Here is a 14,643-nt window from a genome sequence, read left to right on the forward strand (position 1 = left end):
TGAAGAAAGGCCTTAGAAAGGTTATGATGCCTGATAATCAGTTGAAAATGAACCAAGAAGCTGGGCACCAGTGGCTCATGCCTGTAATCCTAGCTACTCAGGAGGCTGAGATCTGAGGATCGAGGTTCAAAGCCAGCCCAGCCCAAGCCCAGAGTTCAAGCCCCACGACTGACCAAAAAAAAAAAAAATGAACCAAGAAGTCAGGTGCTTGTGATTCACACCTGTAATCTTGTTTACTCTGGAGTCTGAGATATGAAGATTGCAGTTGCTAGGCAGCAAGGGCAGAAAAATCTGTGATACTCTGATCTCCAATAAACCACAAGAAAACCCGAAGTGGCACTGTGGCTCAAGTGGTAGAGCACTTGCCTTGAGCTGAAGAGCTGAGGGACAGTGCCCAGGCCCAGAGTTCAAGCCCCATGACCAACCCAAAAAAAAAAAAAATATATGAACCAAGAATTTATTAGAGAAACTTAGGAATTAGGAATGATAGATAACTTAGAAATTTAGGAATGATAGATAAGAAAGCAAAGGAATTCTAGTCAACAGACAGCATTGTATTTTTTCAGGACTTCAAATAATTGAGACTTTAATTTTTTTGGGGAGCGGGGGAGTCTGGTCGTGGGGCCTGAACTCTGGGCCTTGGCACTGTCCTTCAGCTCTTCAGCTCAAGCCTAGCGCTCTACCACTTGAGCCACAGCGCCACTTCCGGCTTTTTTCTTTTTGCTTATATGGTGCTGAGGAATCAAACCCAGGGCCTCAGGCATGCAAGGCAAGCACTGTACCACTGAGCACCTTCCCAGCCCTGAGACTTTAATTTTTATGACTATCCTCAACAGGTAATCAAGAAAGCCTCATCTGCCAAATAATCTGGGCTGTATTCTGTCAACCACCAAGTCTTTAAAAAAGAATCTGATTAGATTTCTGATGTAATGGACAATGTAGTAATGGTATATAAGTCGAGGAGATTATTTAGAAAACTGTCACTATCCTTGGAGGAGGGAAAATGAATGAGGTTCAAAATAAGGCAAACTAATAGGGAAGGATAAGTCTTTTGAGGGAAGTTCACAAGTTAGAATCCGTAATACTTGGAGTTGGTGGGGATTTGTTCTCTTGGTCTGGAACTTAGTTATATCCTTACATAAGATAAGATCAGGGAAGTGGCACTGTGTGGCTCCAGTGGTAGAGTGTTAACATTAAGCACAAGAGCTGAGGGACAGCCCACAACCGATTTTATATATATATATATATTTATTTATTTATTTTTGGGTCCGGTCCTAGGGCCTGAACTCTGGACCTGGGCACTGTCCCTCAGCTCTTCAGCTCAAGGATAGTGCCCTACCACTTGAGTCACAGTGCCACTTCTGGCTTTTGTTTTTTTTCTGCATATATGGTGCTGAGGAATTGAACCCAGGGCCTCATGCATGCAAGGCAAGCTCTCTACCACTGAGCCATCTTCCCAGCCCAATAATGTATTTATTTAGATGCATGTTGAGTTTAAGAGACTTGAAAACATTTGTTCACATGTTTATTTCTAGACCCATGTATCTAATTACATAGAATCCTCAGATGTGCATTCTAGCCTGGATATATTAATCTTTTTATACTGGCTTCACTATTTCTATTCAGAATACATGAATTAACTTAAAAATGCTCAGCTTCTTTCATCAGGGAAATGCAAATTGTTTCCTACTGTGGATCTCAAGGGTTTATATTTTGTGAAATTCTTTTTTTTTTTTTTTTTTTTTGGGTCCAGTTGTGGGGCCTGAACTCTGGGCCTGGGCACTATCCCTCAGCTCTTCAACTCAAGGCTAGTGATCTACCACTTGAGCCACAGCGCCACTTCTGGCTTTTTTCTTTTTGCTTATGTGGTGCTGAGGAAGTGAACCCAGGGCCTCAGGCATGCAAGGCAAGCGCTCCACCACTGAGCCACCTTCCCAGCCCCATATTTTGTGAAATTCTTAAGCATCTTGAGTGACTAGATTAATAACTTTAATCATACTTGGGGATTTTTCAGCCATTTTGAGTGTGTTTGTCTGTGTGCTATGTGTTGGGGCTTGAACTCAGGGCTTGTATACTGCCCTTGAGCTTTTTTTTTTTGTTCAAGGCTATCACTCAAGCCACAGCTTCACATCTGGCTCTTTTGGAGAGCTAATTGGAGATAAGAGTCACGGGTTTCTCTGCCTTGGCTGGCTTTGAACCACAATTCTTAGGTATCAGACTCCTGTGTAGCTAGGATTATAGGTGTGAATGTCTCTTTTTTTTCTTCTCCTGTGCCTCCCCTTAAGTCTTGATATACTGGGCTGGGAAGGTGCTCAGTGGTAGAGTGCTTGCCTTGCATGCATGAGGCCCTGGGTTCGATTCCTCAGTACCACATAAGCAGAAAAAGCCAGAAATGGAGGTATGGCTTAAATGGTAGAGTGCTAGCCTTGAGCTGAAGAGCTGAGGGACAGCATCCAGGCCCAGAGTTCAAGCCCCATGACTGGACCCAAAAAAAAGACTTGATATACTTACTAGGATTCTAAGTTTTTTTTCAGTTTTCTGTTTTGTAGGAAATGGCCATAAAAACCATAGCAACATGCCACTGCACACTGGCCATAATAATTTTTTAAATTCTAATCGTTAATATTTTTGAGATTAAGTGATTATATAAATAGTTAATTTTTTTTTTTTTTGGTTGGTCGTGGGGCTTGAACTCTGGGCCTGAGCGCTGTACCTCAGCTCTTCAGCTCAAGGCGAGCACTCTACCACTTGAGCCACAGAGCTATTTCCGGTTTTCTGAGTGTTTATTGGAGATAAGAGTTTCACGGACTTTGCTGCCTGGGCTGACTTTGAACCGTGATCCTCAGATCTCAGCCTCCTGAGTAGCTAGGATTACAGGTGATAAATAGTTAATATTTTTATAAAACTGCTAATACTATTTAAAGCATAGAGAGAAGTAGAAACTCTCAACCCTGCTTCAGAGAATGAAAATTGATATTGCTACTTGGGAAAACTGTTGGGCAATATGGAATAAATTTGAATGTTCACTTCACCATGATGGTACCATTCCCAACAGAACCTTAAACTAGTCTTTGCCAGCAGATTTTTGTAAGAACATTTAGGAATAAGGGAAGAACGATGGATAGGGTGACACATAAAGATGCATTATACTCATAAATTGACCTGTTGACCTCAAACTCCTTTGTCATCTATATAAGGATATAAAAGTATTCAAGAAATGTAATTAAAAAATCAAGAAACATTTTTAGATTGGCATTCTTATTTTTAAAGGAATTTGTAACAAAGTTAAGGACATGAAAATATAGCCTGAGAAGACTACAGAGCCATGAACATCGTACTACTACACGCATGCACTTACTGAACTCAAGTTGATCAGTGTGATGTTTTGGCAGTATTCAACTAGTTTGGTACATGAGAACAAGACTCTTGACACTGATTTTTTTGTTGTTGTTGTGGGCATGGGACTTGAACTTGGGGCCTAGTCACTGTCCCTGAGCTCTTTTGCTCAAGGATAGTGTTCTACCAATTTGAGCCACAGAGCCACTTATGGTTTTGTAGTGATTAATTAGAGATATGTCTTATGTACTTTCCTGCTCTGGCTAGCTTCAAACCATGATTCTTAGATCTCAACCTCCTGAATAGCTACAATTATAGATATGAACTACCAGCATCTAGCTTTGATTTTTTTTTTAACTAGATATTTTATTTATTTTTCCAGGTGAGCTGTAAAAGTAGTATGTAATTTTAGTGGGTTTGTTTTTTCTTTTTTTTTTTTTCAGCAGCACTGGAGTTTGACTCAGTTTCTTTCCATGCAAGCATTCTTCCATTTGAGCCAAGCCCCCAACCCTTTTTCCTTTTATTATTTTTCATCTTTAATCTTGCATTTATGCCTGTTTTGGCCTTAATCATGGTCCTTCTACATATAATTCTTGCACTGCTGGGGTAACAAGCATACCACTGTACTCACCTTTTTGTTGGTTAATATGAGGGTCCTATAATTTTTTTTGCCTGAGCTCACTTGGAACAGCTATCTTGATCTATGCCTCCTAAGAGTGAGCCACTATACCTGGTGAGAAGAAAAGCATATTTTTTCTCAGTAGAGTAAATAAATAAATTGGATATGTTGTTATGATGATATTTTATTATTTACTATAACAATGAAGATGAACCAGCGGTTGTTATATAAAGCAATATAGATGAGTCTCATAAGTATAATATTGAACAAGAAGCAGAGTATAATATTAACTACATTTTTATAAATTCTAGACAAGCAAAACCAATCTGTTTTTAACGTTAGAAAGTTCTGGGGATTAACCTTACTGAGCAATTTTATGATCCATGAGATAAGACTTTATTTTTTAAAACTATTTAAGTAGTTGTACAAAGGAGGTACCATACAACAAAGCAGTTTATGAATATAATGCATCTTGATCAGTGTCACCTTTTCAACATTCTCAGCCCCCTTCAATATTCTCACCCCTCTTCAACCTATCCCTTCCATTACTTAATTTTGGGGTATGCACAATGAATTCTTGACTGCATTCCTCCCCCTTCTCTCCCTTCAGTTACCTGCTCCTCTCCTCTTGTTCACCTTCCTTGGGTGTACCCTTTCCTTGTGTTGATTTTCTTAACTGAAGTATGATAGACTCTATAGAGAGCTCAAATAGTATAATCTTTTAGAAAGACTAGTTTAAAGCCAAATAGAATTTTGTTTTTGAGTTAACATACATTTGTAATACGAGAAGGGTTTTATTGTGATATTTCCATACATGTACACAGTACACTGTGAACAAATATATTTGTTCTACCATATTCTATCATATTCCCATTCCACCTATATTCCCTCATATCTTCATCTACATAGATTTGCTTTGTGAATACTCATTAGGCAGTATGTTTCTGTATATGACATACTTACATATACATATATAGATACACAAAATGGTAGTGATACTAGCTCTGAAAGAGAGAACCTGAAATAGATGGTAAAGCCATTGATGTCTTATTCAGGAATAGGATAGTTAGCATAAAGGACAAGGTTTAGCTAAAGTATATATAATCCATAATGGAAGGCTAATTTTAGCTCAGTAAAAATAGTGGTCTAGAAGAATAGTAAGAAGCAGCAAATAGCTAACTGCTTTCTGTAATATATTTCTGTAATATGTATTCTGTATATATTCTAGATAGATTTGATCATGCTCTTGGGTTCTGTATACTAATGAAGTTACAGCTCAATCACTGTGCTGGTGTCTGGCAGCCTTTTTCCTTTGTGTGTCTCATCATGAACATGAATTCCTGTGTAAACTACCACTAGTCAAGTGTTAACCCTTTTTCATTTATGTATGCTTAAATTTGTGCAAGCATATACAATATACTTTCTACATCTTTATTTCTTTTGCAGGTAGTACCCATGGCTATGTGGGTGCCAGTAGCAGAATGTCAAGAAGAGCACATTTATGCTCTGCTGCTACCGGTAGTTTATTAGACATTGATCCTTTAATCTTAATACATTTATTGGACCTTAAGGACCGGAGCAGTATGGAAAACTTGTGGGGCTTACAGCCTCGCCCACCTGCTTCACTTTTGCAGCCCACAGGTAAAATAATAACAATAACATTTTCTCTCTCTTTTTTTCCCCTGTGGTTCTCTAAGAGAACTGTTTGAATTTTCATCTAAGCATTTCATCTATGTATTGATCATAGTACATTTCTGTAGGAAATTGATCTTTCATTGTATAAGAATGACAGATTAGTTGTTTTTTTTCTTGCGGTGCTGAGTATTGAATTTAGGGCCTGGTGCATGCTAGACAAGCCCTCTGCCACTGAGCAATACCCCTAGTGCTCATGTTATATTAATTATGTCATATTAATATTTTGTTGTTGTTACTACTCAAAAGTATTCAGTACATAAATAAATTTACTTTAAGAAGGTTTTAGGAGACCGCTCAATTAGAATGCTTGTCTAGCATGCACAAGGCCCTAGGTTTAGCCCCCAGTACTACCAAAAAAAAATGAGAGAGAGAGAGAGAGAGAGAGAGATCAGGCTAAGAATAGGATTTGCCTTTCATGCATACTGCTCTGGTTTCCTCATACCACCAAAAATATGAAAAACAAAAACCTGCTTGGCACCAGTGGCTCATGCCTGTAATCCTAGTTACTCACAAGGCTGAGATCTGAGGATTGCAGTTTAAAGCCAGCCCAGGCAGGAAGTCACTGAGATTCTTCAGCTAACCACCAAAAAGCCAAAAGTGGAGCTGTGGCACAAGTGATAGAGCATCAGCTTTGAGTGAAAAAGTTAAGGGACAGCTCCCAAGTCTAGTTCAAGCTCTGGAACTAGTACCAAAAACCAAAACCAAGCCTCAAAACCTAATGAAGTTGTTCAATGATTTGCCACTTACATTGTACCTAATTGACAATTTGGTTCATATGAAGTACATTTATCTTCATGAATGGATCTGACTTGTAAAATGGACCTCTGTCTGAATTGAACATTTAAAAAGATTGTTTAGTCATGCTTTGGTATTCATTACATTTAAAATGTATACCAACTCTCATCATTGTTTATATGCAAAGGTTATTTGTTATGACAAATTAAGTAATTTGTAATATAGAGATTTGTAAAGTCCAATTTTTGCTTTTTAACACTGTCAGGGATAGTTATTTTAGACAGCCAAGGATTTATCACAAGATTTATTTTTAAATCCATTTTTTAGGGAATAGAGATATAGCTTAGTGGTAAGATTGCTTGCCTGGCATATGTGAGTCCTTGATTTGATCCTCAATATACTATTTGGGGGGTGGGGATGATTATAAAGCAACCATTATTTGTATTGAAATGCTTTCTAAAATACTTTTTGTTGAAGAATATATTTCTTGCCTGCTGCTTGTTGATAGGCATTTTTAATCTAATGAACACCAAAGCATGAATAAGCAATCTTTTTCCATGTTTACTTTAGACAGAGCTCTACTTAAAAGTCAGACCTGAGAAACTCTTTAAGTCTAATCACAGAAAAGTACAACTATACTTGAAATAGATCAGACTATCAAGTAAACACACCATAAATATAAAACTATCCTTTATTAAACAGCTTGGTAAAATATCAATATATTGATATTGAACATATTGAACCACTGTGTTTGTGTGTGTGTGTGTGTGTGTGTATGTGTGCACGCGCACGCACTATGCATACAAACTTGATATTACTCAAGACCTTGTGCATGTTAGGTAAGCCCTCTACCTCTCTACCTCTGAAATCACACTACCATCTCCCCCTACCTTCTTAAGTAGTAATGCTGTATATTGTATAAGTCAGGTAGTATGGAGAGTCTTTTTAATGCTGTTTTCAACCAGCAGAACTAATTTCTCAGACAATATCTCAGGCTGAACATATTTATAGAAAGTAGAAAGATAGAACTGCTGGGGTGGATTAGAGCAGAATTATTTTGGCCCCCCCCCCCTTTTTTTTTTCCAGTCCTGGGGGTTGAACACAGGGCCCTGAGCAATACTCTTCCTCTTGAGCTACAGTGCCACTTTCGGCTTTTTCTGAGCAGTTTATTGGATGTAAAAGCCAGCCTGGGCTGGCTTCGAACCACAATCCTCAGATTTCAGCCTCCTTAGTAGCTAAGATTATAGGCATGAGCCACTGGTGCCAGGCTTGGCCACTTACTCTTTTTTTTTTTTTCCTTGATTTTTTTTCTTTTTTTCTGGTCTTGGGGCTTGAGCTCAGGGCCTGGGCACTGTCCCTGAGCCTCTGTGCTTGAGCCACAGTGCTATTTCTGGCTTTTTTGAATAGTTTATTGGAGATTAGAGTCTAAACAGGGACTTGTCTGCCCAAGCTGGCTTTGAACCGTGATCCTCAGATCTCAGGCTCCTCAGTAGCTAGGATTACAGGCGTGAGCCACCATTGCCCAGCAACCACTTATTTTTTTAAAGTATACTTCCTGTTATCTGGGTCCATATGCTTAGAACTTTGTCTTTAGCCAGGTTATGGATTAGTTGTTTTTTATTCATGGTTCATGTACACTTTTATATAAATTTTTGTTTAAATTACAATTGGTGTTTTTTGCAAAGGTTTAGTGAAGTGGGTAAGTTTTGGTGATGCAGTAGACATATGAATCTAATGAGGAACAATTTTAATGGTAAGTTTAGTAAATAGGTAACATTTATTTTATTTTATTTTTTTATTTTTTTTGGGGGGGGGGTCCGTTCATGGGGCCTGACTCTGGGCCTGGGTGCTGTCCCTCAGCTCTTCAGCTCAAGGCTAGTGCTATACCACTTGAGCCACAGCACCACTTCTGGCTTTTTTCTTTTTGCTTATGTGGTGCTGAGGAATCGAACCCAGGGCCTCATGCATGCAAGGCAAGCGCTCTACCACTGAGCCACCTTCCCAGCCCCAGTAACATTTTTTTAAAATAACGTCCTTAGTAAGGAATGCAGAATATATAAATAATAAGACTTATTTTCTAAATAGTTTTCTGCATAAAATGAATGTTGAGATGAGATTAGTTGAGTTTCAAATGTAGGTAACCAGAATGCTGAGGAAGGTGGGAAGAAAAGTAGAAAGGAAAAGCAAGTCTTGGATTTAAGCATCTTCAGTTAGACAAACCAATGGGCTATCAAAGAGGCCTAGTAAATAGTTTAAAAATTAAGAACTGGAACTCAGGCAGTTATTTTCCTGAAGGTGATGCTGAATAATTAAAACTAAAGGAATAAGATTATAAAAAAAAATTTAAGAAAGTCAAGTATCTGGTCCTGATAAACATCTGTTTTTACTGAGTATGAGGAAGAAGGGAGAAAAACAACAGAAAAAGTCTTAGAAGCTAAATGAATATAACCTATCTATGAGAAGATATTAAAAACTAGTGTTGCCAAGCATTGGTGGCTCATGCCTGTAATCCTAACCACTGAGGAGGCGGAGATCTAAAGATCAAAGTTCAAAGACAGCCTGGGCAAGACAGTCACTGAAACTTAACTTCCAGTTCACCACCAAAAAGCTAGAAGTGGCACTGTGGCTCAAGTGGTAAATCCTTAGCCTTGAGCAGAAAAACACAAGGATAAGGCCCAAGCCCTAAGTTTAAGCTACTATAGAACTGGCAGAAAGAGAGATCTCACTTCTATTTTAACTTTGGTTGTTTGTGTATTCATTATTTCAGCATAGGTAATATACATCTGTATTGTGTCAGGCTTTTAGTCCATGTTTTTAACCCCTAGGCTCTAAAAATATCATAAGATGTTTCAGGTAATCTAGTTGAGCTAGATACTTGTAGGGCTAAGTAGAACTAGGAAGTTGAGTCTTTATCTGTGGAAATCCTCATATGCTAGTCTGAGGAATTTAGTCATGGTTGTCAGGTAATAGGGAGTTAGTGCTGCATCCTAGGCATAGTTTGACTACTGTATTTTAGAAAGTTGACATTGCCAAAAAAAAGCTATATAAGAAATAAGAGTTTAATCAGAGTACTGTTTTAGGGCTCTATTTTAAATAGTTCTTGGGGGAGGGCAAATGTATATTTTTTCTCAGTCATGTGCTTAAAAATACGTGGAGCTAGGGTAAAGTCTTCAGAATGTTTGTTGTTGGTGGTGGTGGTGCTCTTAGGGCTTGAACTCTGGGCCTGGGTGCTGTCCTTGAACTAGAGCTCTACCACTTTGAGCCACAGCTCCACTTCTGTTTTTCTGGTGGTTAATTGGAAGTAAGAGTTTCATGGACTTTCCTGCCTGGCTGGCTTTGAACTAATTCTCATATCTCAGCCTCCTGAGTAGGTAGGATTACAGGTATGAGCCTCTAGCACCCAGTAGAATTTTGTTACATTAAAATCTTACTGGGATTGGAGGTGTCGACTCAAGTGATAGAACACCAGCTGTGAGCTCAAAAAGCTTATTGAGAACATGAAGCCCTGAGTTGAAGTCCTGGTACCAGCAAAAATAAAAGGTTCTTAGCCTATGGGTAAAACTCCTGTTAGAATGTGTACTTAGCATGTGCAAAGTTTGAGTTCTAGTGTAACCTCAGAAAAGAGTAGGTTGTCCTTAACTTTTAAGGAACACACTATTAAAGGTAACCTGTAATCAAGATATTTTTGGTTTTGTGCCTGTCGTAGAGCTTTTTGGTGGTGAATTGGAGATAAGAGTCTCACTGGGCATTGGTTACTCATGCTTGTAATCCTATCTACTCAGAAGACTGAGATCCCAGGATTATGACTCAAAGCCAGCTCAGGCAGGAAAGTTGTGAGATTCTTATCTCCAGTTAACAACACAAAAGACAGAAGTGGTGCTACAGCTCAAAAGTGGTACAGTGCTAGCCTTGAGCCAAAAACTAGCTCTGGGACAGTACCAAAACCTTGAGTTCAAGCCCCCACAACCAACCAAAAATGTCTCACACTGTACTTCCTGGGCTGGCTTCAAACAATGATCCTCAAATCTCAGCCTCTTGTGTATCTATGATCACAGGTGTGAGCCACCAGTACCTGGCTTGACGTGTTTGTCTTTTTTTTTTATCATGTACTGCCCAGTATAGTGCTTTGCATTTAAAACAGGCTTGGTGGACTGGAGCCATGGCTCAGTAGTAGAGCACTTTCCTAGCAAACATGAGGCCTGAATTCATACCCCATTACAGCTTAATTAAATACTTAAGTATGTATGTGAGTAGGAAGGTAGGGAGTCAGGGAAATGTATGGACAAACAGATAAATAGATACAACTCTGTAAGTGTTTATTGACTAATTAGCTCATGGAGTTTAAAGAAAATCTTTCTGTTTTCCAATTTGAGATTTTTTTTTTGACAGTTGTGGGGCTTAAACTCTGGACCTGGGTGCTGTTCTTCAGCTCAAGGTTACCACTCTCTACCACTTGAGTCACTGTGCCACTTCTGGTTTTCTGGTGGTTAATTGGAGATAAGAGTCTCACAAACTTTTCTGCCCTGGCTGGCTTTGAACCCTGATCTTCGGATCTCAGCCTCCTGAGTAGCTAGGATTACAGGCATGAGCTACCAGCGCCTGACTGAGATTTTCATATTTATACAACCACTGTCACTCCCATTCTTGTCAGCTTCTAGTTAAAAATACTCTACATTGTGTACATTAAGATGATTTTGATATTTTTCCATGTAGAGGTAGACTTGGAAAAGGGAGCCATAAAGATTTTATTTAGCAAATATTTTGCTATTTTTGTAAGATCTAACCTATACTCTTACGTTGTTTGTAAACTCTTCTTCCTACTGTAGCATAAATTCAGAGGCATAAGTATACTCTGTACACTATACAAATTTAAATAAGAATACTTGAGGTAAGCAGTTGAGTTCAACATCAGATTCAACATTGATAGAACATTTCAGGTTATATCTGATGAGTCTGACTTGATAGAACAAAATCAGTAGGATATAGAAAAGAAAGGAAGTGTGATGTAGAACATGGCCCGTGAATTAGAAACAGTTGCAAGTACACATTGAACATTCTGAATCTCAAATTCTGGGAATGCTCCAAAATCTGAAACTTTTTGAGCCACTTACCTGTTCATATTATTTTGGATTTTGGAGTAGTTCAGACTTCAGCATTTTTTTTTTTTTTTTTTTGCCGGTCATGGGGCCTGAACTCTGGGTCTGGGCACTGTCCCTCAGCTCTTCAGCTCAAGGCTAGTGCTCTACCACTGGAGCCACAGCGCCACTTCCGGCTTTTTCTGTTTATGTGGTGCTGAGGAATCGAACCCAGGGCCTCATGCTTGCAAGGCATGCACTCTACCGCTGAGCTACCTTCCCAGCCCCAGACTTCAGCATTTTGGGTGAGTGATTTCAACTGGTAAAGTTTGTTCATGCTTATAATTACAAAATCTGAAAATTACAAAATCTGGAACACTTCTAATCCCAAGTATTTTGGATAAGGGAAACACTATAACTCCAAAAGATGGAGTTATATTTGAAATAGAAGTAGAAGATAAAATCACTGATAGACAAGGTGGAATGAGATAACGTAGGACCCTGTGCACCATGCCAGTACTTTTCTAAGTGCTTTAGAATGGGATGTGAGGATGCTAGGTAGATAATCATAGCTAATTGGACTGTAGAAAACCCTTCTGCATCTTGGTGGACAGTGCGTTGGGTAGGCACTGTGCTGCTGTTACTGTTTATTATTTTTCATTGCACCATAAAACAGTTGCTACTTAGAAGTCAATAACATAGAAAAGTACTAATCTACTGGAAGATCTTAGATTAATTCTTCCTTTCTAAAATTTCTGATAGTTTTCTGTTGTAAAAACTTTTAACTTCAGTAGCAAAATGCTAAGTGATTAAACTTAGTTATCATCTATGTTAGTTTTGAAGGAAGACAATTCCACGTTTATCAGATAAGGCACTGAATGGCCTTCCTGTGATACTTTTGACTCTTTCATGCTAACAAGATAGCTGCTACAGTTCCAGATATTATGTATTAGTAGGCAAGAGAAAGGGACTGGGCATCAAAGAGACCTTTTTAAAATCTTTTTTTTTTTTTTTTTTTTTTTTTGTCAGTCGTGGGGCTTGAGCTCTGGGCCTGAGCGCTGTCCTCCAGCTCTTCAGCTCAAGACTAGTGCTCTACCACTTGAGCTACAGCATCACATCCAGTTTTTCTGGTGGTTTATTGGAGATAATAGTCTCATGGACTTTCCTGCCCAGGCTGTCTTTGAACTGTGATCCTCAGATCTCAGCCTCCTGAGTAGCTAGGATTATAGGCATGAGCCATCAGCGCCCGGCTTCTTAATTATAATCTTGTCAAGCAAAAATTTTATATCAAGATCACTCACTCTGGAGGTAGAAGCCTAGGTGTGAGTTCAAGTTTCTCTACTTACTAGCTGTGTTACCTCTAATGTGTATTGTAACCTTTCTGTGGCTTTTTGTAAAGGAAATTAATATAGTAGTACTTACAGGATTGATATGGTAAGACTGAATGACTATATATATATATATATATTTTTTTTTTTTTTTTTTTTTAATTGGTCATGGGGCTTGAACTCTGGGCCTGGGTGCAGTCCCTCAGCTCTTCAGCTCAAGGCGAGCGCTCTACCACTTGAGCTACAGTGCCACTTCCAGTTTTCTAATGGTTTATTGGAGATAGGAGTCTCATGGTCTTTCCTGCCTGGGCTGGCTTTAAACTGCGATCCTCAGATCTCAGCCTCCTGAGTAGCTAGGATTACAGGTGTGAGCCACCGGCGCCTGGCTGACAATATTTTTTTAATGGCAGATTATTGTTAAATAAATGAACATAGTAAAGTCTCTTCATCAGGATAGAAAATCTTGTTCCAGAGGCACCCCAAAAGACTAGAACTGTGTCATGTGCCTAAACACTGTCATAGAAGAATGAGATTAGACTAGCTATAGATTCATATACCCTGTAAAGAAAAGAGGTCTTGACTTCCCTGAGCACATTGATACCCACCTGATAACGTGAACACAACCTAAATCTCCTTGGAGGGGAGTGTGTGGTGGGGGAGGGGGGGAGGGGCACGTCGGAAATGGCTATTAAACACAGTACAATGTCTTTGAGGGCTTCCTCTAATTGCCTACCTAAGCAGGATCACCTGTTATTTCCACTAGTAAAGGTTGATGACTTCCTGTAATCCTAGCTACTTAGGAGGTTGAGATCCAGAGCATCACAGTTCAAGGCCTGGAGTCAAGGCTCAAGTGGTAGAACACAAGCTGAATGAATGTGAAGCCCTGACTTCAAACACCAATATTGCCACACACACAAAAATTGATTGCTATCTAGTAGGTATCTCTTGTACCTCTTGTTTCATTCTTATTCCTAACTTTGGCTTGATTCAGAGAGAGAAAGAGAGAGAGAGAGTGAGTGTGTGTGTGTTTTACTGCTTTGAGGCAGGATTTTACCACATAGCCCAGACTAGACTTGAACTTGTGATACAACCTCCTGCGTACTTGGTATTCATGTGATGTGCATGTCTAGCCAGCTTGGTTCTGTTTGTTTTGAGTCACTTAGAATGGGTTTTTTAAATTTTTATTTACTTATTTATTTGCCAGTCCTGGGACTTTAACTCAGGACCCAGACACTGTCTCTGAGCTGCTTTTGCTCAAGGCTAGCACTCTACCACTTGAGCCACAGCACCACTTTGGGCTGGCTTTTTCTGTTTATGCTGTACTAAGGAATTGAACTCAGGGTTTCATGCATGTCCAGCCCTGAGGGGATACACACACACACACACACATACACACACACAGTGGGAGGGAGGAAAGAGGGGGGATACTGTCACTTATTTGAGTAGCTGTAAAGATTCAGTGAATTGAACTCAGGGTTTCATGCATGTCCAGCCCTGAGGGGGACGGATGGACGGACGCATGGACACACACACACACACACACACACACACACGTACACACACACACATACACACACACGTGCGCACTGGGAGGGAGGGAAGAGGGGGGATACTGTTACTTATTTGAGTAGCTGTAAAGATTCAGTGAATAGCCAGGTGCCAGTGGTTCACACCTGTAGTCCTAGCTACTGAGGAGGTCTGAGGATCACAGCTGTAGCTACTGAGGAGATCTGAGGATCATAGTTTGAAGCCAGCCTGGGCAGGAAAACCTGTGAGACTATTATTTCCAGTTAATCACAGGAAAACAGCCAGAAGTGGCTTCGTGGCTCAAGTGTTAGAGTGCTATCTTTGAGCA

General features: G+C 39.5%; 1 protein-coding gene across 6 annotated transcripts in view; it reads left to right on the plus strand.

The window, feature by feature from the left end:
* Trim37 (tripartite motif containing 37) overlaps nucleotides 1–14,643 on the plus strand; it is a 111,861-nt gene that overhangs the window by 52,128 nt on the left and 45,090 nt on the right. For 5 of the 6 annotated variants that reach the window (XM_042690794.1, XM_042690775.1, XM_042690785.1 and 2 more), the window contains one exon: nucleotides 5,402–5,596. The exons of the other annotated variant lie outside the window; for it this stretch is intronic. In XM_042690794.1, coding sequence (XP_042546728.1) covers nucleotides 5,402–5,596 — 195 coding nt within the window. The remainder of the gene's footprint in view (nucleotides 1–5,401; nucleotides 5,597–14,643) is intronic. 6 annotated transcript variants of the gene reach the window in all.

The sequence above is a fragment of the Dipodomys spectabilis genome, unplaced genomic scaffold, assembly GCF_019054845.1.
Source record: "Dipodomys spectabilis isolate Male_0828 unplaced genomic scaffold, ASM1905484v1 ptg000004l, whole genome shotgun sequence".
Lineage (NCBI taxonomy): Eukaryota > Metazoa > Chordata > Mammalia > Rodentia > Heteromyidae > Dipodomys > Dipodomys spectabilis.